The 25,449-nt window shown below is 39.0% G+C and overlaps 1 protein-coding gene across 3 annotated transcripts in view; it reads left to right on the forward strand.

Moving 5' to 3' along the window:
• Positions 1-25,449, forward strand: part of KIFAP3 (kinesin associated protein 3) — a 66,651-nt gene that overhangs the window by 18,476 nt on the left and 22,726 nt on the right. For 2 of the 3 annotated variants that reach the window (XM_064720463.1, XM_064720461.1), the window contains exons 11-18: positions 6,619-6,719; positions 10,955-11,063; positions 12,098-12,210; positions 13,119-13,284; positions 13,499-13,627; positions 13,851-13,949; positions 14,695-14,780; positions 22,464-22,653. In XM_064720463.1, coding sequence (XP_064576533.1) covers positions 6,619-6,719; positions 10,955-11,063; positions 12,098-12,210; positions 13,119-13,284; positions 13,499-13,627; positions 13,851-13,949; positions 14,695-14,780; positions 22,464-22,653 — 993 coding nt within the window. The remainder of the gene's footprint in view (positions 1-6,618; positions 6,720-10,954; positions 11,064-12,097; positions 12,211-13,118; positions 13,285-13,498; positions 13,628-13,850; positions 13,950-14,694; positions 14,781-22,463; positions 22,654-25,449) is intronic. The other variant, XM_064720462.1, reaches the window with a different exon arrangement.

Consider the following 25,449-nt stretch of genomic DNA (forward strand, 5'->3'; position numbering starts at 1 on the left):
GTCTTAGAACTTTAGAACTCAGCATTTAAATTTAGATATTTTGAATGTGGATATAGAAGAGATGACTTCTCATTTTGAGAAATACAGAATTGAGTGTAGAGACTCATCAGGTGAGTGAAAGCTCCTTGCTGTGGTGTGTGTGAATTCACCTGAGTTATTGGCTTTTTTAGTAAAGAGGATAACTTCAGTGGAACATAAGAAACTAACTTCATGTGTGTTGACTGGAAATAAAAATGCTCATGGCAGCAGCAAGGACAGGAGTGGAGAGATCCAAGTTGTTGGAAATTCTTTGAACTCAGGAACGGAAAGGATCCCTGAGCCAGTATTTCTCTTGTGGAGCTTACAAGATGTGACTGATTAATTCAATGCTTTTAATGATTTCTTAGCTTATTGCAAGAGCAAATTAATATTTCACAGTAAAAAGTAAATCTTCTGCTGAGCTGTTGACATCTGAAAGCTTTACAGAGCTTAACTTGGATGCCTGAAGCATGACAGAACACAAACAACTAGTTCTGGTTTGTTGGAAAAACCTCCATGAGGAAGGGGTGGGGCATTTCTGCTGATCTGTGGTAACATCATCGTGAAGGGGGCCAGGGTGGGAGAGAGGAGCAGCTTCCCCAGAGCTGTTGTGAGGGCTGCAGGCACAGGGGCACCCTCAAAGCACCACATTGAACACTTTTGCTGCTGGGGTAGGCCTAGAGCTCCTGAGGGTTTTACAAGTTCTGTAAGGGAGAAGGTTACACTCTGCTTTCCTTCAGGACATGGGCAAGCATCTTAACTCACAAGTTTGTTCCCTACTTAAGAGTTTCTCAAATGCTTGGTGCAGTCCAAGAAACCAACTGTAGATTCCCCATATCTGCAGTTGCTGAGGTGAGAAATGCTTTGTCAGTTGACAATATTATCTTCAAACCCTTTTAAATGGGTGCATGAAGAATATGAAATTCAATTCTTGCTATCTGGAAGACTCTAAAGCTCAACCAATATTTAACTCCACTTTTTGGGCTTAGTAGATTTGAACCTCAGGGTTGTACTTCAGCATCTTCAAGACAAGTAAAACCAGTTTCCATTTCAGAGTGGTGAATCATCCCTTTCTCAAGGCAAGAGAACCATCCTGCACTGGGTTTGTTCCTCCAAGCAGGAGCATGTTGGAATCCAGAGGAGCACAGAAAGCCTCCACCTATTTCCTTTCCAAACTGGATTAGAAGGATGTGTTTAGATCCAAAAAGTCTCAATCATTTGTAGTAATTTCAATCAGAACAGTTGATGTACTTTAATGAAATCCTAGTGCAGATATGACAAAAATTATGCATATCCTGTATATTTCTATTTAATCTATGTAGTGTGGTGGAGACTTCTGGAAGAAGATCTTTGCTTAAAATTTTTTCCACTTATTTTGGAAGTGTTTGCTTAGTTTGAATCAGACTGAGAACCTGTTCTGATTTCTAGTTCAGTCCTTAACTCTTTTTTTTCTATCTCTTGTTTTCTTTCTTGGTCATAGCCTAACTCAAAACATAATATTCTGTGGAGAAAAGAGAAGCAGCTTTACCTTCATCTTTCAGGGATGATCCTATTGCCTCTTGATTTCTCTCTAATCTGAATTTTTAGTTGAGGATGTGTTTTCCTTCAGGAAAGGACACACCTAATTACAGCAGTGTGTTAATTACCATTCTTTCTGAGTGCTTACTGAATGGTTTTCAGTCTGTCTTAGAAATAAGCCTGAGGTTCCAGACATGCAGCTTTGTTTTTCCTTCTGCTGCAACATGAAATAACTCAAATTCGTCAGTTTTTAGTCCTTTAGGATTCATCACTAAAGTTCTTTTTTTGTTTCCTAGGGAAAAAATTGTAACCAGGTTTCAGATGTGGCATGTACTGAGTTCTTTGGGAGAAGGGGGAGAAAAAATCCCCAAAAAATCCCAAAAAACTAAATCCCAAACCTAACCATGACAACACTGAGATTTTAAATTAGACTTATGGTATGAAGCCAGTTTTAAATAACATAAAGGAGGCACAGGAGGGGTTATTAGTATGTAATTACTATCATAATGTTTTATTTACAATGTCTAGTCTCCTTGAGTCTGAGCAGATTTGAAAAATCTTTCAGTTTCTCTTGATAAAATAAACTGATCTAGGCAATCTGATTTATATTTACATATGTAAATCAAACCAATATGTGTCTAGAGCACACATGGACTAACTCAGTCCAACTGCTTCAGAGCTGCTTGTGAGGAATGAAATGGGGTAGAGGTAAGTGGAGATACCTTTCTATCAATTTTTTTCTTAAAATCACTGCAAGTTATGATACATTTGAATAAATTCTTTATTAATCTGTTTTCTGACAGATATAGGTCTGATATTCAGTTTGTGGCATTCCTAATAATCTAGATTTCTGACTTGCCTAATTCTGCAGCAGATCATGTTAGGGTGTTAGAGTTTGAAACTGAAATAAAGACTCACTCTGCTGTTTTATCAGGTATTTATCCTCATTTGTGTTCTGGTTTTGATTTAGTGTTGCTAATGTTGTGCACATGGGTGGGATAGGGCATATTTCTTATCTAGTGTGGAGACATTGATTATTCCATTAGAAGTGATGGCTGCTTGATTTACTGATAGTGTTGTATTTGAATAATTTAGTCCAGAATTTATATTCTCCTTTTTACTTTAGCATTTGAAAGCTGAATGCTGCTGCTGAGACTGGCAATTCAGTTTTACAGCTTTAGAGTTTCTCTTTTTGTCATGGAGCTAATGAAGGTTTTTTTTATTTTAAACTCACAAAGTCAACCAAATATAGGACTTGATCTTGTGATCAAGAAATCATATTTTTTCCTTTAGCCTCTGCTACTAATACTATTTAGATCTTTAACCATAATAAGAACTAAACATGGAATTCAGGCATTGGTCCCCAGAACTGGCACATGGCTTCTTATTAATGTTCAAAGGCGAAAAATCTGAAGCCATTTTGAACTCAGAACCCATCATGTATTTATTTCCCTCTCTAATTTGCAGAAAACTAGTTGTGAAAACAGCCCCAGGGACCTGATATTTTTCCATCCCATCTGCTCCAGCTGAACTACAGCTGCAAAAAAAAAAGAAAAAAAAAATCTTAAGTATTGTTTCTATAAACTGTTGAGTGTATTTTATAACACAATAATTCCCACAAAATCAGTAACTGCAGTTAATGACTGGTTTGTTAAGGCATTAACTGCACTCAGCTGGGAATGAGCAATTTCTCAGGAATGGCTGTATAAGAACTAAAGCTAATTCAGTTACACTTTCAAATAATTGTTTGGTTAATTAATGGTAGATTCTTGTGGAAATCCTATCAAAGTGCTCATGACCCCCACATTTAATATCCAATGAGTTCATTATGATTCATGTTTTATTATAAATACCAGAAGAATCCATAATGACTAGGCCATTATTTTCCAGGGCTGCCCTTACTGCTTTAGGCCATTTGGCTATTCCACCTTCAGTCATAAAAACCTTGATGCTCAAAACTTACCAGCATTTGTAAGCCACAATTTTCTGGCACTCCACCAAAACTTTGGTGATTTTTATGAACACATTTGGCAGAAATCTGTTTTTTTGGGGTTTTTTTTCCTTTTACTTTTTCCAGTTAGGGCAATAATTGATCCTTACCCTACCCAGCCATAAGGAAGTCTTCCTTGCAATGGCTCCTTTTGCAGCAGTAATTCAAAAATAGCAGAAAAGATATCACTTGGTGCTTTGGAAAACTGCTTTTTAGCAGGCTGCTGGGCAGGGTTTGACATTTTTTTTGACATAATTAATTAGCATTCAGATGAGTAGAAAATAATTAGAAAAAAGGAAGCTTGGTACTGACATATTCAAGTAAGCTGCCAGTTGATATTTTTGGAGTACCAATGTAAAAGGATGAGAATTGGCTTGGTACAACCATCTCCTCTTGATTGTCCTGCAGTGTTTCACTCTCTGGATCAGGAATTGTCCTGAATTTTGTGTGAGAACTGACAAAATCACAAGGTTCTGCTTTTCCTTCCTCAGTGCATCCATAGGGAAAGTAGAACAGTGCAACTTGCAGACATCAGCCTGAAATCTCTGCCTTTCTGGGAAATTCAAATGAAATTAAACTTAACACACATATACCATTAAATACTTAAAAGATGGGTTAATGGCAGACTGTTTGCCTTCAGATTTTGTTTTGTAGTTTACTTTTATCCACAAGTTAGTAAAATTCACTTGTTTTACTCACAATTGAAAAGCACTTCCTTGCTGAGGCTGTCCAATGGTTGGTTGTGACTTAAATGCTTTAAACCCTTCTCTGTTCCCCCTGTTGACAATAGGACAGGGCAATTCAGGAAAATTGGTCAGGTAACTGCACAGCAAGGAGGAATTTAAATTCAGTTCTTCTCTTGAAAACTATAACTGTCTTTGCCTTTTGTGTGTCATGAAATCTACTTTGTGGAATGCACTTTTGCAGAATGATTTAAGTGCTGGTCATTAGAAAGCAACTCTTTAGGAGTTTGTTCAAATAAAATAAGTTTATTTGGATTTCACATATTCTTCACAGTTTAGGTTGAGTATCTGGGTATTTTTTATTATTTTTGGTAGTTTTGAAATTGAGGTGGTGCTGTCATTTAGCACTGACAGCCAAGGTGGTGTTCAGGCATCAGAAAGGTTAATGTGACCAGCAGACCTTTGAAAAAATGGGTTAGAAAATCCTGCAGAGTTTCCTCTAAGAAAGAAAACAGAAGGTCTTTATCTTTTACTTTTACTTTACTAATATCAGCCTGTTATGATTGAAAATAAGCCACTAATATTGCCAAATACCAGGGAGCTGCTGAGCTTACAAATATAAAACTGTACCTTCACTGATGCTTTATGTTAGCACAAATGAAACTTGCAAAAATGAAGAAGAAAAAACTCAGAAAGGACAGAGGTTAAACAATAACATTGAGCATCATTCTTTTTAAAGGTCTGGCAGTTCATATGTGCTGAAGGTCTGGGCTGGTCTGGTTGGTGTTTTGGGGAGCTTTTCTCTCTTTCATACTGTCTTGCCTTCACACACAGTTTTCTCTATTATCCAGCTAAGTGTAATTGTAAATTGAGTCTTAAAAGTCCTAAATACAGGCATGGAGTGTTAAGAGCAGTATAAACAGATTTTTTTTTTTTTTCTTTAAACCCTTGAAATTTGGAGGAATAACTGCTTCTGTAAACTTCTAAATTTGTATAGAATAAACCTGTATGTGTGGGAAGTTTTTTTTGGGTTTTTTTGTGAAATTATTGATTTCCCAATGTTTCTGCAGGTGAATAGGTAGGTAAGGTGACCAGTCACAGGAGAAGCACTAAAGAGAACACACACTTCATTTTGTTTTCTGTGCTTTTATTTTCATAATGATCAGAGTAGCTTTCACATTTGGGCATTATCCTTCCTCCCACATGAAATGTATGGCCAATTGTGATACCAGTTATGTTTTTTCAAGCAGGTAAGACTAAAAAGCTTTGAAAGGTCAGCTCTGATTTTAGATTGAACATGGCTAAGAAAACTTCACTCACTTATATGGCAGCTGCCAGAGGGCTTTCATGGGTCTCTTGGGATAATTCAGTTTTGAAAAGGGCTCATTCTCAGGATCAAGGCATCATATCCTTGCTGCTCAAAGGAAATTCCAGCTCCCAGTGATGTATGCAGAAGGGAAATTTTGCTTTTTGACATCTTTGTTCTTTGCCAAATTGTTACACAGATATTTTCTGACTTAGCATCAATAGAAGTGGGAGGTGGGGTATTGCTGATGAGTTGTGTAAGAGCTGTGAGTGGATCTGGAGTTGGTGACCTTATTACATCCTGGTGTCACTAATGTACACATTGAGATGCATTTATCCCATATATAGCCAACATCCTGCTCGTGCAGGGCTGCAGGAGAACCTGACAATGCTCAGTGGGTTTCAGCAGTGAGTCAGAAGCAAATTTGTCTGTGTTGTTCTTAAACATTTGTATGTTTGTGTAAGATGATTTTATAGAACCTTTCAGTTAAATCCTTCACACCCCACTCACATTAACTGCTCCAGTTTTCCTTGGGAGTCTTTGGTGAATATCGCTGTGAAAATACACTGATGTAGTTTTTGATATATATGAAACACAAAAGGCACCAATGGGGATAATATTGTTATTTAGGAGAGTAAAACATTGAGTATTTGCTTGAAAGGCAGTGGATTCTTTCTACAACACCTCTTAGTTGTAGTTCTTATTTTTCTCTCTGCCACTGGTGCATTCTTTATTAATTTCAATAGGAATATCCACAGCTAAATCTTAATTTTCTAGCTGGAAACTGATTAAGCCTTTCTCTGGATGACCAGTCATTATTAAGCATTCCTTTCACAAAATAAATACCTTGCAAAGTGGGGTTAAGGAAGTGTTTTGAGGTGCTGGGAAGAGGAAGGAATATTTCCCATTGCCCTGGTTCCCTCTTTGTGTTAATATGTGGTTCATTTGGCTAGGCAAGGCCAGGACCCGTTCATTAAGGTGTCATTTCTGATTTCAATTTTCCATCTATTAGTTAGAATTGTTCTGCTTTTCATTTTCCTCTTTTGAGTATTGAACAACAGCTACAAATTCTCAGAGTAATATTTTTTTTTTTCTCCTTCTAGGAAACGAAAACAACAAAAAAGTGGCGATTTGCATTCTGTATCACATCAGCATGGACGATTGCTTTAAATCGATGTTTGCATACACGGACTGTATCCCTCAGGTACGTGGTGAGCTGATCAAATCCATCTTCCCTGGCTCATGGCAGAGCTCGCACTGACCCCCGCAGGTGACAAAGGGAACTGCTTGGGGACTGTTCTTTGGGCTTGGGGACTGTTCTTTGGGCTTTCACAGTCCCCTGAAAATCAGAGGTGACCGAGCTCTGTCACTGCTGCTGACACTTGAGCCGCACCAATGAACTGCTGAAATTACAGGTGACCCGGAGGATTCCTGCAGAAGATTGGGAATGCTTCAGAGAGATTAAAGCTTGTGCAGAGCAGCTCCTTAGGGAATGGAGTGGAAAGTATTTCCTTTACAGTTTTAGAAGGCATTCTTGCCTGATCCCATTGGGTATCAAAATGTCAGTGTCTCCAGTATTGCAGGATATGAGCTGGAAACCAGCCAAGGAGGGTCACATTCCTACATGACAATTCCTTTTCCAACTGCAGCCATGTACAGCAAGGGAGACTTGATGACTGTGGAAGGCTCTTCACTGATCTTTCAGCCTGCATTTTGTTTCTTAACTCATTGACTCAAGCAGACACAACATCATGGGGTTTGGGATTTTGTGGGTGTGTTTGGTTTTTTGTGTGCATGTGTTTTGTTTCTTGTTTGTTTTAGTTTTTTGTTTTTCTCAAGCACTAAGTCCTCTCTCACTGACCTTTTTCTCAGCCCTGGTGAGGCTGGAGTTGAGAAAGCCTGTGTTGCCTAAGAGTAAAAGCTCTTTGGTAGCTTCTTCAGAATTGCACCATGGTATCTTCTCCTGCCAGATAGGTTTTTAACATCAAACACTTCCAGAATGGAAAGTTGTCATGGAAAGTTATCAGAGTGTTTCTGGCCATTACCTTATGGCAAAATCAGTGACGTTTTTCCACGTACAAGATGATTTTGGATAATAGAGAGGGGAGAACTGGTGGGAATAACTAATCTATGTTACAAAGTGTTATTGTAAACATCCTGCTGTAATTTCTACCACAAGAAGCAATTCCCTTTTAAGGCATTTGTGTGATATAAGGGACCTGCTTTGTCCTGGCAGTTACCAGCCAAACTCCAACTCCTGCACTTGGTGTCTTAGGACTTGCTTGTGATGTGCTTTCAGGGAATCTTGGTGTGACTCCTGGACCCCCATTCCTTACACAGCTGTGTCCAAAGACTGGTGGAGCAGCAAACAATTCTGCTGCCTTCACTGGGCTTTAGTGAAATAAACAACAAAGTTGGAAAGTGTAACTATGGCTATTGTGGCTGTTGATGCTTCACAGCTCACATCTGCACACTGTTCAAAAAGAAGCTGAGCAACCAGAGCTTAAATTTTACTAATGAATGCTCAAAATTAGCATGGTTATCAAGGAAGACGGGTAGCAAAAAACATTAGGAAGTGGGTAAGGCATCAGGAAAAGAAAATGATTGTTTTAAATGGGCTCCCTGCTTTCTGATTCTACCGGAGAAACCCAAAATCTCTTTTCAGAATGCTATACACCCTGGTGTGGGTTTGTCTCTTTGAGGAAAGGTGTTCATTAACAAATACTAATTAATGTTTAGCAGTACAGAAAGTGCTTGCAGAAAGCAGCCCCTGTGTGACTGTGGCTGCCTGCAGGGCTTGCCCAGGCTCGCTGGTGGATTGCAGGAGTTAGTGGGTGCTACTCTAGTAACAGTTAAAAGTGAGTATTAACAGTTCATTCTTGTTTAGACCTCAGCAATGCGTGTTTTGTTTAAATAGGTGCAAATGCCATCCAGATGCTTATAAAAGCCTTTATTGGTAATAACCTGGCCAATCAAAGGGCATGGTTAGGCAGTGATGTCATGGTGATATTTAATATTTTACCGCAGAGCGGTGTGCAAGGTTCTCCAAAGCTGCCCACATGTTTTCCACCACGCTTGTCCTGTTTGGGCCCTCTTTGATCTCTAAGCTTCTTTTCAGCTTAATGCTGGTAAACGTCCTCTCTTGACAGCCCCCTTTGCTCCTGTCCGCCATTATCTGCTGAGGTTCAGAAAGCAGAGCATCACTTCAAACAGCAGAGCTGGGAGTAGCCGCTCAGGAGAGATTCCTGAGGCATGCACTTCTGGCATAATCATTCAAAGATGTTGGAGCTGGCCTTGGGGAGGGGGTTGGACAGAGGTGTATGTGAACACAGAGCTGTGGGGGTTGGCCTCTGGTCACTGGTAAATAAGTGAAGGCAGGTGCCAGAGAGTCTAGACACAGTGATTTCAGCGCTGGGCTGTGGTATCTGATACTCAATATGGGACTTGTCTGATTGAACACTACTGCCTCTTCATTGCACATGCTGCAGCCTTTTTACTGCCTTCCTGTTAAATCAGTAAAAGATGACAATGGACATAGTAAAAGCAGAACAAATTTAATTTTAATATTTCCTATTTGGCAGCAATTACTCTTCCTTTTGAAGTGGCACAAGAAGCAATCAAATTAAATGAAGACATAATGGGAAACATGGAACTCGTATGAAACTATTATTTTAAAATTTGAACGGCTTTAATTGAAACTGGATATATTTTTTCTTTTATAGAGAAGTAGTTCAGTAATTAACAGTGTAATCCTATCTTGTTAAACATTTAATTTCCACAGATTTTGTATTGTGTAAGTAATGAGAATGTTTCCCTTCAAATTATTGGAAGGGTTTTAAAAATCTGTTTTTAAAGGTTTTGTAACAGAAGAGTTGCAGGGGGTGATTTTTGAATGCTCGTGTTCTACTTGTTAAATGGCAATTTTCTTCTCTGTTAATTCCCTCTTATGTGACTGTCAGGCTTAAGGATTTAATAAACCAGGGATTTTATAAGTTCTTAAAACAACCTAGAGAAATCTGATTCTACCTTTTTAAGAAAAGGAGGAAGAAATCAATGATAGCTTTTAAATTTTAAATGAGTACCTGAAAGTCTCGGGAAAGACATAAATAGCTGTGTTGTAATGTAGTTTTTATTTTGGGGGATTTTGGTTCTGTTTGGAATGAGAGCCTGATCCCTGATAATAGGTAAACATACAGAATGGCTGGAGTAAAATAATTTGGAGGGAATTCCTGCAATCCTGTTGTTTCTTTTTATTTTCTCCTGTTTAAATGGATTCCTCACCTACTTTCTCTAGCTTTTAATGCATTACAAACTCGTCTTTCCACCAGGGGGCAAGCACACAAATATTTAATGATTAGTTAGTCATAGAATTTAATGATCATTTCTTGCTTTCTTGTCCTCCCATCCTTTCTGAGCTGCAGTTTTTGTACCTTATGTCCTGCTTATCTCTAGGCTTAGTTGTTTCTTCTTCCAGTAATCTCAGTCTTGTCCTCACACTGGCTTGCATTATAATCTAAGCATGTCTGATGAACTGAGTGGGCTGTAGAAGCAAACAGAGTGATGTCCCCCAACCCTGAAGTTGTGCAGGGCTTGTCTGCCAGGATTGGAACCAGAGGGAAAAAAATGGGTTTATTTCAGTCATGTTCATGTATTCCAAATGCCATTTCAATGTTCCTGTTGAAGCAAATGAGCCAGGCTGGCCAGCCTGTGATGTGATGGACAGTGCAGGGCCAGGTGGGTGAAATGATGGCAATCCATGGCTGAGGAGCCTTGGCAGTCACCTGGGAATTCACTGCCATGAGGAGCCTTGGCAGTCACCTGGGAATTCACTGCCATGTGCTGAACACTTTGAACAGGATTGTAGGTACATTAATGTTACATTAATGAAGAATGGGATTACTGCTGAGGAGTCTGTGGGATGTGGAAGCTGCAAAGAGACAGAACAGTGCTGCAGAAACAGCTAAAATTACCTATCAATGGAGTAACACACAGCAAAATAGTAGTACAATTATTTTGCACTTAAATACCTGTTTAGAGTGATGATTTTATTTAGCTAATAGGTATTAATTTGACTTTCTGTGAAATTAAGTTGTGGGGTTGTTTTTTTCCTATATTAAATTCACCTAAGCTTTCAAAACTTAGCCATTCACAAATACTAAAAACCAGTCAAACAAAAATTTCAGTGGTAGCAATAAAATGTAACTAAGCCAAGTTAATTTAAGGTGATGAGTGATTGCCATTTTTGGCACTTGAAAGGATTGTTATCCCTCAATAATGGAACTATACATGTCATGGCCCCTGACCTTTGTAACTTTCACTGTTCTTGCAGAAATGCTGAATACTGATTTTTAAAAAAGGTACTGGAGTTGATATCATAACACTGCTTTTCTAATGTTTTTGAAAGATTCATGACCCAAGTGTGCTTGTGTTCCTTGGCAGTTAATGAAGATGCTTTTTGAGTGTCCTGATGAGAGAGTTGACCTGGAACTGATTTCTTTCTGTATTAACCTTGCTGCCAACAAAAGAAATGTGCAGCTTATCTGTGAAGGTAACTGGACTGAGGTTTTGCTGGGGGGATTGGAGATGACAACACTTTGTATATTTTCCTTTATTATACTAACATAGGTAAATTATGTCTGTTTGAGTTATTTATAAATGTATATATGTGTTTTTAAAAAATAAAATGCGTGTGTTTGTGTAATGATTGCAGACAAATGGCCACATCCTCCTCCCAGTTTGCTCTTGGTGGCAGAAATGACAATGCCCACACCTCATGTACAAGCACACAGTTGTGAAAAACAGACTGATAACATTGCTATGGAAAACCATGGCTGTATGGAGACATCAGGATTTTTTTCTGCCTGATGCCTAAAATCCATCTTTGATTAGTGTTTCACCTGCCAGTATCAAATGAGTAGCAGTAATGTCTTTCACTTACATCTTTCCATTATTTTTTTTTAATATAATTGACCTTCTTTTGGGTTCTAATATTTTGATTCATAGTCTAGATAGTTCTGATGTTCTTTCAGTAACTCTGGATTGCTTTTTAAAGTTTCATTATTTTCATAATAGCAGTTTTAAATGAAACAATATTACTCAGTAGCTTCAACTTTCACTTGTGCTCAACATTTTCCCAAAAACTGCTGCAGTCACTTACTGGCCTTCAAAGGAGACAGTTGCAATCAGGAGGTTCTGTGGCCTGAAATTCCACTTTTAAATTCTGTGCATAGCTCTGTAGAAGGGGGAGCAGGGAGATGCAGTTTTATATTAAAGATGAAACTCAAGCTAGCAGCACCTTTTAGGTAGGCAATGCTAAACATAGTGGTAACACTGGCATTTGTTCTATGTGGTCAAGTATTTCAGATCTGTTCCCATGCATTGATCTTTGGCAAATAAACTTTTAAAACCCTAACAACATATTTATTGCATGGAATGGGGAGAGAAATCTCTGTGCCTGGACTAACTGCTGTGCACTTTTTCTTTCTAAACTTTTACAGCTTAAAGCATTTGTTTGTGTGCATGTTGATTTTTTGATCAGCCAGTACTTGCCTCTTTTTTTTCTAAGTGTTTGTTTCTTTTCAGGAAATGGTTTGAAAATGCTCATGAAGAGGGCTTTGAAGTTTAAGGATCCATTGTTAATGAAGATGATCAGAAATATTTCACAGCATGATGGGCCAACTAAAAGCCAGTTTATTGTAAGTATTAGGTCTTACCTGATGTGATCTCTGGTTTTTGTCCTTCTGAAAAGTCTGGCTCTGCAGAGCTGCTGTGCTTTGTTTTGTAGGGTGTCCAGTTTAAGTTTCCCTGTCTGTCCTGGGGTGATTTGTGTTTTGTTTTATAAGGCTATCTCAGCTGCTAGATCAGAGTTTGGATCCCCCACTAAGGGGAAAACAGGCCTTAAGCCTTATCCAGTAAGTTTCAAAACAAACACACAAACCCAAGCAAACAAACAAAAATGCCCCAGCTGCTGCGGTGAACATCACAACAATTAAGTTATCCTAAATTTCTGCTTTTGGACCTAGAGATAAAAATCTGGTGCTTTTTTTTCCCCACTGTGCTAAGTATGTTTTATTTGTGGGTATTTGAAATATTTAATATTTAAATATTGATCCTGTAAAGCCGCCCTTTCAAAAGAAAGGAGGAAAACACAGCATGAAGGTTTTAAACATACTCTTACATGTGGATTGAATATCAAATTGTCTTAAAGCAGCATAAAATAAATAGAAGCCATTATTCCCCTGGTCATGTCCTCAGAAAATCTTATAGTTATTAATTAAAATCTTTAGGTAAAGAAGTCCACTACTACCACAGGATGGTTTTCTCTCTCTTCTTTTTTTTAAGAGCTTTTTGAAACTCTGTGCTGTAGTAACTACTTTTGGAACATTGAAACAAAGATCCACATTCCTTGAAAGTGAAAGGATGTAGGGGAAGAGTGCTGAAATGTTTTCTTGGATTATTCATCGACTGGAATTGAAACTGCCTTATTAATCCTTATTTCAGGAGCAAAGTTTCTTTTGAGAACTAGCTTTAGTTTGGCTAAGATGTGAGTTCTTCAGAAACCCAAATTATCCATTTGTAATGCTCGCTGCTGTATTTTCTTCAGGAATATGTTGGTGATTTAGCAGCTCAAATATCAAATTCAGAAGAAGAAGAATTTGTGATTGAATGCCTGGGAACACTTGCAAATTTGACCTTACCAGAGCTGGACTGGGAACTTGTGCTGAAGGAATACAAACTGGTTCCATATCTCAAGGATAAGTTAAAACCAGGTCTGTACAAAGTTGGGTTTGGCTTCCAAAGCAGAGTCTCTGTAAGATTATTTAGAGTGCTCAGAGCAGAGTCCATTTTCCTTTATAATTTGTGGTTGTTTAGGAAAACATAACACTGAAGAATAGAATCCTGTCTGCAGATAAATACACAACTGCCTGTAGATGAAGAATTCCTGAGAGAGGTGATAGTTGCTATTTCTGCCTTGTGCCTTAGCAGGTTCTGCTGAGGATGACCTTGTGTTGGAAGTGGTGATCATGATTGGCACCGTGTCCATGGACGACTCCTGTGCTGCTCTGCTGGCCAAATCTGGGATCATCCCTGCCCTCATCGAGCTGCTGAATGGTAAAGTGGCCAAAAAATGTGTGACAGCAGGAGCTGTGATGGGCATTGCTGTTCCCTGGCAAGGCAGGGTTGGCCTTTGTGTGAGGAAGGAGCAGTTACTCTGTTAGTGATAGATTCTGAGTGCTGCTTCCACAGATTTGGCTTTTCCAACACCTTCACAACTCAATCAAAAGCTTCTATTTGTGAGATTTAAAATTGTGCTGGATTTTTCCTCTCCTTGCAGCTCAGCAGGAAGATGATGAATTTGTCTGCCAGATCATCTATGTATTTTATCAGATGGTGTTCCACCAAGCCACCAGAGATGTCATCATCAAGGAAACACGTATCTTTTTACTGATTAAACATCTGCAGTTGCAGCACTTAATTTGCCATTGCTGGTGCTTGATTTCTGTTTCTCTTGCAGTAACCTCATGATCTCAGAGATTTCTTTGTAAATGTTTATTTCAGCTGAAGAAAAAACCCAAGCATGTAAAGATTAATAATAAAGATTAAAACTTAGCTTTGAAGCAGGGAGGGGAGTAGGAGGGGATCCCTGCACCAGCTGACTCATTAGTTGCTATCCAATCTGATTTACTGAATTTGTTTTGCAAATCATAATGAAATTCACAGTTCATAGAAGAACATATGTAGGGCATAAGCAAACTTTTTGTATTGTACAATTATACAAATAGGTTGCATGGTCTGAAATTTTGCAGGTCTTAACTGAATGTTGAATTTTATTGAAGCATTCAGAATGAGCTGAATGAGCCCTGGGAGGGATAGCAAATTAGTGATTATATTGCTAGCAATAGAAAGAACACTTCTTCATGTTCTTTTTGCCTTTAATCTCTGTGGAATATCTGAGAAGCCATTTGGGTGGTTGTTCTTTGTGTCCTAGGTTGCTACTTTAAAAAATTAAAGATAAGAAGCTGCATCTCTTGCTAATTCTGAAACGATAAAGCACCAACATTTAAAATGGCTTTCTTGCTACATGAGATGAAAAATTCCTGCAAATGAGTGAAATTTGAAGAACCCAGAGTTGTGAGGGAGGGAAAAAAATTTTTTTCTCCTTAACAGTTGCTGTGCAGAAGCTCCAGCATACCTCATAGACCTGATGCACGACAAAAACGCTGAGATCCGCAAGGTCTGTGACAACACTCTGGATATCATAGCGGTAGGTCTGCCTTCCTTCCTCCTTCCAGAGCCTCTTTGCACTAGAGAATTCCAAAAGAACTTAAAAATACTTTCAATTTGCAATATATTTCTTGTGCAACTTTTTAATCATATGGATAAAAGGTGAATTTTCAAGGCGCAATGATGATCGTTAGGCTGTGCATCAAAAAGTGTGTGTGTACTTTGAAAATTCATCCAAGTTAACTTTACACTTTCTAAAATTGCTTTTATAAATTAATCACATTACAGAAGTGTGCCAAGCTTTTGTTATTTCTTAGTTCTCCAAACAAATGGCTCTTGTTACCCAGCAGCTTTATTCAGCTTCTCTGCATTGCCTGGTGCCAATATTTATTTCAAAAAGAAAATGTGGCAGTAATCCTGATGCTGGCTGTTCCCTGCTGAGGGAACAGACATTTTAATATTGTGTTCACCTTTTGGATAGGCTTCCTTCAGCTATCCATGGATCACAGTCAACTTTTGGGATTGGAAAAGTTGGAATTTAAAAAAAAAATTGGAAAAAAGAAAGAATACTGAATTATCAAGTGCTGTTGAGGATTGTAGTGACTCTACATCCTTTTGGGTATAGAGTAGCTGTCATGAAATTAAATTTTATAGTCAAAAACAATTTAACAGCAGTACCTATGGCTTTTTCAGTCATCTATATTGTTCCTTTTTCAGTTTAATTACATGTATTGCAGCTTGTTCTCTGTAAAGTTCAGAATAGTTTAAGCCTAACTTACACTGCAAATACTATATATAGTCTAGTTTGGCTTCTTCTGTTATACTCATTAATAATGTCTTCTAATTTAACAGTGAAATAACATTTGCTGAACTGGAATGCTTTTTAGCTGGCTCTGTCTTTTCTTCATGGAGGTATGGAATGAAAATTTGCTCCAGAGGCAGAGTTGCTGTTGATATTCATTAAGGACTAGATTTAAACTCAGATGAATTTGCACTTAGTACTTATTTATGATGGGCATCATGTTCAGCTTAACACAACCAGCTGTTTCTAGGGACATCTCCAGTGGGAACAGTGGAAGGACTTTTTTTATTTTCTGGGTGAGGCTGCACAATCTGAGTGCATCCAACCCTTGTTTTACCTTGAGGCCAGTGCAGTTTCCAAGTGACTCACAAGTTGATTTGTTCCTATGGGGAACCTTTACAGTGAGGTGTGTTGTAATATTATTAAGCAAAATTTATAGAATCTAGAAGAATAAACATCCAAAAATACAGCTTCATATTCAATATTACCATCTGAATAAAATGTACTTGGCTTTTTTTCCCTTCCTAAGAACATGAAATCTTTCTGCTCACCATGAGTCAGTGAGGAGTGCTAAGGTAATGGACAGGAAAAGTTTCTCAGCTTGCAAAAAGCACTGGAAAGAAGGAAACTCCTTCCTTCTTTCTTGAGGAAGAATAAAGGGAAGAAGTGATGTGGCACTCTGGTTATTGGGGGTGGAGGAGGAGACACAAACACACACTGAGAGCAGCTTGCATGGTGTGCTAAGTTATATTTTTCATTGCTTGTGAGCAATGCCACACTTAGAATGGTGCTAGCTGGTGAGTTAGGAGAGTTCCTTTTCCAAGATGATTTTCTGGCTTTATTATCTGGGTGTTGGGGCTATAAGCTGCATAAACACCATGCCCCTGAGGGGAACAGGAAGCATAATGTGCTCTCTTTTCTGGAAGAGAAAAAGAACCACTAATTATTTGATTGCTTTCTCCGTCATGTTGGAATCTGGTTGCACTTGCATCTCTCAGTACAAAAAAAATCACAAGCAGAAAATGCAATGTATTGTAAATAGTGATGATAGGAATCATAAGAGAGTAAGTTATCAGAAGCTCAGATCTGGGTAGGTGTTACAGGAATGTTAGAGCAGGCTGTAAACACAGAGGGGTTTGGTTGGGGTGCAGTTTTACACCAGCAGTGCCTGCTGAGGTGTCTGAACAATCTCCAGGAGTGGTGGAACTTCTTATCTCTGCTAAATCCACGACAAGCAAACCTTCACTTCTCAGTCTTGTTGCACATATGCTGGCAGGAATGGGTCCTCTGATGGAAATCAGAAAATAAATGTTGGGGAGTAGATTTGAAAATAATTTCTACTCAGAGAGACAAATGCTTCTTTCACTCATCAATGAGCTGAATATACTGTGATTGAAATAGCACTGGAGAAAATCACATGGCTTATAAGCCTTAGGGGAGAAATGCTTTCTGTAGTAAAGTAATTGTCACAGAAATTATGGAAATGTTACACTGGTGATGATTTGTTTAATATAGCTTGGCTGGACTCTGCCACTGATGAACTGAAACAGATGTGCTGCTTCAGCACAGAATATACTGGGCAATGTCAGCTTTGCACTGGGAGAAGCAAGAGATCCCTTTTGTCAGAAAAAGTCTGAGTTGATGATTTAAGAGTGCTTCAGTCTCAGCTGAGCTTTGGCAGCAAGCAGCCAGTTCAGTGCTCTTGTACCCCTAAAGTGGGGCAGCTCTCAGGGCTTAGCTGAAAGCCTGGAACCAGCAGCTGCTATAGGAGTCTCAAATAAATTAATTTCCATTTTCCCCTGCTTCAGAAGCCTGGAGAACTGCAACTCCAAGCTTGTGGAAAGAGATGTCAGCTTATCTGAGATGGTTTTATTCTGTTCACTTTAGGCAACATTATCAAGAGCCAAGGGAGCTACTAATCTCTCAGGTTTCTTATTATTTTTCTGCTCCTAGCTGAGTTTTATTGCAGTCAAACTATTTTCCTCATTTATTCAAATGATATTTAATTAACCATCATCAGCTCCTAGGACTCTGTATTCTGACCCTCCCCCTTTCCCCTGATTTTCCTCTTCATTGCCTTTGCAGCTTTGAATCCAGACCTGCTGTACCATCTTTTTTCTCTTGTGATCAAGAGGGGATCACAACACTCCTGCAGCAGTAAAACATCTTTCAGATAGTTCCAGCATTGTCCATGGGTTTTAGGAAGGGCCTCATGCCTAAGGTGATTTTCCAGCTCTCATTTTTTGCCCTGGGTACTTGTAAGAAATGGCAAATAATGTTTGCCTTGTATGGAATGCATTGTTAATGAACAGCTTGCCTTTTTCTTTGTTAGCTAAGCTCCCTGCTAGAAATCCTCCATGTTGGGAATGCTGGAATTTCACCTGAAAGAAGCAGGAATGTGCTGTGAACCCTCTGGGATTTGGGGCCAGCTGTATGAGATGTTGGCCAGCTCTCTTAGAGTCAAGGAGGAGCAGAGCACAGGGATTTGGTGTGGGCTTTATTTGAATAGGCAGCATGCTCTGAGAATAGATAACCTTTGACTCCAGCTTGGTGTCCTCTTTCCATGAAGAGTGCTGTAGTCACTCCAGGAAAAAAGGCTCTCCCTTCACTTGACAGGACCCCTTTCTGTGGTGAATCTTGTTACCCTGTAGTAAACATGAAAACAGAGGGCTGTGAGGGGCTGGGGCTGCAGCTGAGCTGCTGAAGTTTCCTCTGCTCATTGTTCAATTTGCCAGCAGCCTCTTTTGGTGTTGGTTGTTTTTTGTGCCTCTGTCTGCAGCAGAGTAACCACATAAGGCAGGAGTGTCCTGATTGTTTTTGTCTTCAAATAAAACCTGCCTTGCACAGATTCCTTTTCAGCACAGCTCTCTGGCTTTGTGGGACTGGGAAGGTGAGCCAAACCCCTGATCTGTTACTTGCATAGCAGGTTGCCAGTGAGATATCTTACATTCCTCCAAAAGGGAGGGAAAAAAGTTTCTCCAGTCTGCTACTTCCAATATAGGAACTTTGAGGGTCCCCTACATTTATGGAGCCACCTAAATTTAGAAGACATCACTGGTTACTCTTTTTTCCTTGCCTTGCCATTCGTTTCATCTGTCAGAATAAGTTTATTGTAACAAAGCTGATTGTGAAGCAGTGACTGCAGGTTGCACAGGTGTAAAGGGTGGAAGGATTTTTTTTCCTGCCCTGTGAAGGAATTGCCCTGCAGTGGTATTTACCCTAAGGTAGGTGTGGTAGACACCTGCAGAAGGTGATCCCTAACATCTGGTTCTCTCCTTGGTTTATAGAGGAGCTAAAATCACATGCCTAGCTAGACAAGATAAATCTTTTCTTTCTTAATAAGTGGTTAATTGAATCTTTTATATAAACAGTAGGTTTTTAATGAAGAATGTAACAAATCATTTAAGTAGAGCCTTGAACATAATGAGCCTTCTCCTTTTTGTACAGCAGTTTTGGTTCAGTATGAGGAATCACATCAAATGAACCCTATTACAGAGCCAATTAAAGGGCAACCACATTAAAGTGCAAAGGAAAATCTGTTTTTCATCAGCTGTGAGGGAACACAAAGCAGATCTGTGTAGCCCTGTGTTATCCTATAGTGTGTTAATCAGATACAAGGTGTGACGGAAGCCAGTGACAAAGGGGACCCTGATAGGGAACAGACACGCTCTGATAATGGGCCAGTTAACGCTTCATAATGTTTCAATGCTTCAGTAGTAAACAAAGCTGCAAGGAGAACTTCAAAAAGGATGGCACATTCCTCCCTGAGTCAGCCCATACATCTTCTATGACACTTCTGGATTTATGGAAACCGAATGGTAAAAGCAGTGATGTCAGGGAGCTCCAAAGAGAATAAAATCAGCTTTGAGAATTCCTCCTTTTAACTTTCTGACCATGGCTGGGGTGTTTGAAGGGGGTGGTGCTGGAAAATAGGCACATTCTGTTCACCTTCTCATCTCCCTTGCTGTGCTTTTCCAGTAGCCTGACATTTAAAAGCACTGGAGGGCTCAAAGCTATAGCTGGATCTCCATAATTTTTAGCTTTCTTGGTTTCATGTTTGCAGAAATTCCCTTGTAAAGGAGGAGTGCTTCATGTGTTTAAAAACCAAAACCCAACCAAAACAAAATAATAACCCTCCCCCACAAAATAATAATAAAAAAGATTTTAATAGCTGAAAATATAATTACTGGAAAACTTGTAGTGTTTTAGGGAATTGTTTTGCTCTAAATGTCTTTAATTTGGTTTCTTTGTGCCTTTTGGCTGTAGTCCTGCATTTACAGCTTTTCTTCCATTCTGATGTTATTCCATTAATCATTTACCCAGTGGTGGTTCTGCATATTTCCTTGGAAAATCTACAGATACATCCCTGATCTAGCACTACTGAAATGGACTTCTTTAGTGCTGAGGTTCTGTAAATCATTCTAGATTATTGCAAATCTTCCTTTTCTGTGATTGCTGCCAGAATGAAACTCTTGACAAAACTGATCATTGATCTAATTCTGGGGCAGTCACTTCTCTGCAACATTTGTACCTTGCTGTTTTCACTGGGAATGAACAACAAGAACAAAGTTGTCAAAGTACTTGAATGGGTAAATTGTGGTTTTTAAGTAATTGCTATTCAATTGCTAATACTTTTCCAAAATAATACTTTTCCAAAAAATTGCTGATAGTTTTCCAAAATTTAGATGAATGATAGAAGAAAAATACCTGGGAGTCTTAAACCTCTTAATATCCGATGGGAAATGTAGAATATATAGGAATATTCTGCCCTGCTGTCATCATCTGAAAGAAAAATCAATTAGAATCTGAGAAATGTAAAATGATTTTTGCATAAGGATATAAGAATTGATGTCTATTTCTGACAGACATTCAGCATGTTCAGACAGTGCTGTGAGTGGAACTCTGATGTCAGGAAGTGGGAAACATTTAGGGTTGTAACTTTGGGAATATTCAAGTGTTTTCCAAGTGCATTGATGGTAAATGTGAATGAGGTGATTTAGCTGATGGCCTTTTGGCTTTTGAGAACTTTGAAAAGTAAACAGGATAATGTAAAAGGCATTCAGCTTTCACAGAGGTTAATCTAATTTGCTGTTTGTTAAATTTGTTTATTTTCCTCCCCTTTCTTTGCAATCATGACTTCTGGGAATAGTGTTCTTGAGAGTGCACTAGGATTTCTGGCAGTTACAAGATGTTTCTCTAAAGCTTGTAAGTAATTCCCAACTGCTGGAGGGTGACAAAACAGCCAGCCCAGGGTTTAGCTCTGGCAGATGCAGCAAAGGAGCTGTTTCCAAGGTGCTGGTCAGATGTCATCATTGAAAGCCATGCCTTGTCCTTTTTTTATAGGTAATTTTATAAATCTCAGTGATCAGCTTGCTTTTTCCAAGTTTTTACTGTTACTTCTAGTTTTTCTTTATAATCAAGAGTGTAAAAAAATCAAGAAATAGCCTGAGGTGTTCTTTTCCAAACAGTATGAGGTGTAAGTGTGTGTTTGTTGGGTTTTGAGCTTGTCTTTTCTCCCTCCCTAAGGCTGCAGTAATCCTGGCAGACAGAAAGTGGAATTTTGCTTCCCTAGGCACTGAGAATACAGATCCCACAGGTGATATCTGCTCTGGGTGTGGAAGCTGTGCAGGACACCAGGTTTAGGACAGGATGGTGAGGAGTGGAATTAGCAAAATCTAGGAATTGGTGTTGATCAAAGGTGGAATTGGAGAAATTGAGAATAATGAAATCTTGGATGTTCTAGATACCTGTGGGCAATGTCAGAGAAGCCTTTGCCAGACTGGCAGGGCCAGCTGGATTTTGTTTTATTACACAAAAAAGACACAGGGCAGAGAGTGTTCCCTGTGGAACACATAGACAGCAATGAAGACAAGGCTGGTTGGATATTAAGTCAGTTTAAAACCTCTGTTCAGACTGTGGAGCTTTCAGAAACTCCTAAACCAGCTGATTCTGCCTTCTCTGCCAATTTTTGTCCTCTGGTTGTAGACATATTTATTTTGGCATGTCAGAAATTCCCATTCCACAACCATTGTCACTAATTGTGTGACATCTTCAGGGCTAAGTAAAACAGATTTTTAAAACCTTAAACTTCTCTGAGGAAAGTCTGTCTAGATCATGAGAGTTCAGAAATTATTTTCAACTTTTCTCTCCTTTGTAGCTAGGTTAGAAGTGGAGTGCGATGTGTTCCATAAGGATATTTTTATCACAGCCTTTTTCCTTAATAGAAGTTTTTAGTAACCAGTTGTCCTAGGAAATGCTCATCTAATGAAGATGTGCAGTATTTGGCCAGTGTTAATAATTAATTACTAAAAATCCCCTGGAGATTGGCAGTAATTGGGTCTTCTTAATTAAACCAAATGAGGAGACTGCTGATGGAACTGTTCTGTTCAAAGCAGGAGTTTTCTCTGGATGAAGTTCCAAACCATGAAGGGAGGATTGTACTGCTGTAGCACAAACCCAAATAATGCCCAATGCTTGCAAAATCCCTTTTCCTCAAAGAACATGCAGCTGAGCAGAGCATTGAAGTCACTGGGCCCTGAACTGGCATTTTTGCTGATGTTGGCTTCCCCTGATATCACTGTAGGACACAAAACAACACACACACACTGCTGCTCTCAAGGTGAAGAAAAAGGGAAGTTTATAAATGTTGGAGTCAGATAATAGTTTTCCAAAAGTGCCAGTGGATTGGAGGGTGAAAGTGCCACATCTCCAGTGACACTGGACAAACCAACAATCCATCAAATTTCTCCTCCTTCATAAAAGAAGGAAAGTTCGTTTGTGAGAAAGTTCGTTACAAGAATGTCAACATCAGAAGGCTTAGAAAAAATCTTAAAAAATCAAGGTGACACCCTGCCATTTCCTGTTATCCACCAGCTGTGTCTACAGCTGATCCTAAAGCAGTGTGTGGTGATTTTTTACCAGGAATATGATGAGGAATGGGCTAAAAAAATCCAGACGGAGAAGTTCCGCTGGCACAACTCGCAGTGGCTGGAGATGGTGGAGAGCCGGCAGATGGACGACAGCGAGCAGTACCTGTATGGGGATGAGCCCATCGAGCCCTACATCCACGAGGGGGACATTCTGGAGAGACCTGACCTCTTCTACAATGCAGGTAAAGCAGCACTGGCAGTGCTCAGCACTGGCATTGTCACCTCTGCATTGCAGGGGGAGCTTGAGCTGTGCCTGACTCAGCCGTGGTTGGGTTTGTCCTTGTTGGGGTTGATGCCGTGGAATGCCTGCCTAGAACAAGATGAAGAGAATAAAAGTGGGTATTTATGTTTCTCTCCTTGGTTTATAGAGGCACAGAGTTAAAATCACATTCATTCTGAATGGCTAGACAAGATAAATTTTTTCTTTCTTAATAAATGGTTAATTGAATCTTTTATGTAAACAGTAGGTTTTTAATGAAGAATGTAACAAATCACTATGTAGAGCCTTGAACATAATGAGCTTTGTACTTTTTGTACAGCAGTTTTGGTTCAATATGAGGAATCACATCCTCATATTTTTTTTTACAGAGGCACAGAGTTATCACATGCCTAACTTCTGAATGGCTAGATAAGATAAATTTTTTCTTTCTTAATAAATGGTTAATTGAATCTTTTATGTAAACAGTAGGTTTTTAATGAAGAATGTAACAAATCACTATGTAGAGCCTTGAACATAATGAGCTTTGTACTTTTTGTACAGCAGTTTTGGTTCAATATGAGGAATCACATCAAATGAACCCTATTACAGCCCAAATTAAAGGGCAACCACATTAAAGTGCAAAGGAAAATCTGTTTATCATTCCTCCTTGGGCAGCCAGAAGCCTCCAAAGGGCTACACCCAGGATGGACAATGGTCACAAGTTTCTCAGACAATTACAAGTTTGTTCATTCACATATCAGGGGTTAATCCTCCAATTACAGCTTCAGGTAATGAAGTCACACTCCCTCAGTTTGCTCCTCCCCATTTCACTTTTTGTTCATACTTTGCAGGGCCTGAAGCTGCAGGGTGTCCTTGAGTTTCAGGCCCAGAAGGATTGTTTTGTCTGACCAAAATGTGAAGACAGCAGCTGACACTCTATATAGAATTTAGAGTTATACACTAAATCAGTACATGATCTGAAAAATGTAAAATCCTAAGGCATCAGGATGTTAGTGATGGTTTGAGTACTGCACATCCATGATTTTAGGACATGTTACAGGTCTGCAGGAATATGAGTAACCCTGTCTCAGATAGCTGATGGACCATGACAGTGGAGTCAAATAAAGGTGGCCCAGCCTTGTTCTTCCCACCTGTTTCTTGTGTCCATAGTTTGTTTGCTCTGTAAACAAAACCCTCTCATCCCTGTTAAATTCACAGCTGTGTGGATTTATGCTGAATTTTGTTCTGCCTATTGTGTTAGTTGTGCAATGGGATTTTTATTGCAGATATTGATGAAAGACTTCACTTGATTCTCAGCAAACTTGTAGATTCCTTAGCAGAGGCCATCATTTCACAACTTTATGATTTTTTTGCTGTTGTATATCTAGGATTTAGGGAAGTGTGTAGATCTCTTCTGTAAATGCTGATTTATCTAATCCAGTGCTGCCAGATGTTCAGGACAAAGGTTCAATAAAACTTTGCAGCAGACAATAATGAAATAATTTGGCCCAGTGGATAAATGTCTTCATAACTTTTTGTAACTAGGAGTTGGCTTACCCTCTCCAACTTGTGGGTTTAGATCCTCTTCAAACTCCTGGATAACTGAGTGCATGAATTTTTGCTTTTTTTTTTTTTAATTGCTGGGTTTGAGTCTGTGTTTTTCATTTTCCACAGAAGCGTCCAGTCCTCTGCCACGAAGCATGAGTCACAAAACTCTGTGACTCTGAATCAGTTTGCAGGAAGAGTAATTAGAAAAACAAAACCACTAAACCCCATTGTCTTCACTCATAGCTGCTGCAAGAAAATAATTGTGCAAGATCTCAGTAGCATTTCAAATATTGTTCTCAAAGGATATCAGAACATAAAGCTTCTTTTTCTTCTGCCATAGCTGCTTGCCTCTTAGTGTGATAGTTTTTCCCTTTTGGATTTTTTGTGCTGGAATTGATACTTGACTGGAAAGGAAGGGTAGAATTCTGGTGATATGTTCTGCAGATGTTTGAAATGTGTTTTTGGTTTTAAAGGTAGCCCTTTTTAAAGAGTGGTTCTATTCAAAAGGTAGGTTCACTTCTCAGGTTCATTGCAGCAAATGTCAGTAATTGTGTGCTTCTGCAATTTCCTAGACTTCAGCTTTTGAAATGTGGCATCTCAAAAGGGACATAATATTCCTTTGAAAGTTAAGGTTAAGGTACCAATTGGAGCAGAGATTTGGGTTCTGAAGGACAGATCATTACTTAGTGAAAAAAACCAAACCCACCAAAAGTACAAATCTTTGTGCAGCCAGAAATGAAATACTTGTATTTCAGTTTGATAATTTTAGAAGTGATCTACACTGATGGCTGACAGCACAAGTCCCACCTTGACCATAATCATTTTTGAGCTCGCTGATGGCAAGATGAGTTCCTTAATTCATGACAGACCAATCTCTGTCTTGCACAGGAATTTAAATCTACATGAAAAATGTGGCAGAATCTCTGAAGTCACCTTCCTGAGCTCAGTGCCTCTCTTGCTCTGAAAGTACATAACCTAATTTATGTTGAAATGTACATAACAACAGATGTCCTTTAACTGTGTAATCACATTTTCTGCAGCTGATGCTCTCCATGTGCTTTCATTTTCCTATAAATTCATGTGAGCCATAACTCTGAGTGTTATGGTTTGACTGTTAACACTCTTGATTGAAGACACTTTAAGTAGTGGTAGCAGTAGCCTCAGAGTTAAAATGTAGTGCTTGCTTTATTAATTCAGAGACATATGTTGTATTTCAGTTTCTCTTAACCTA

This window comes from Zonotrichia leucophrys, chromosome 8, assembly GCF_028769735.1.
Source record: "Zonotrichia leucophrys gambelii isolate GWCS_2022_RI chromosome 8, RI_Zleu_2.0, whole genome shotgun sequence".
Lineage (NCBI taxonomy): Eukaryota > Metazoa > Chordata > Aves > Passeriformes > Passerellidae > Zonotrichia > Zonotrichia leucophrys.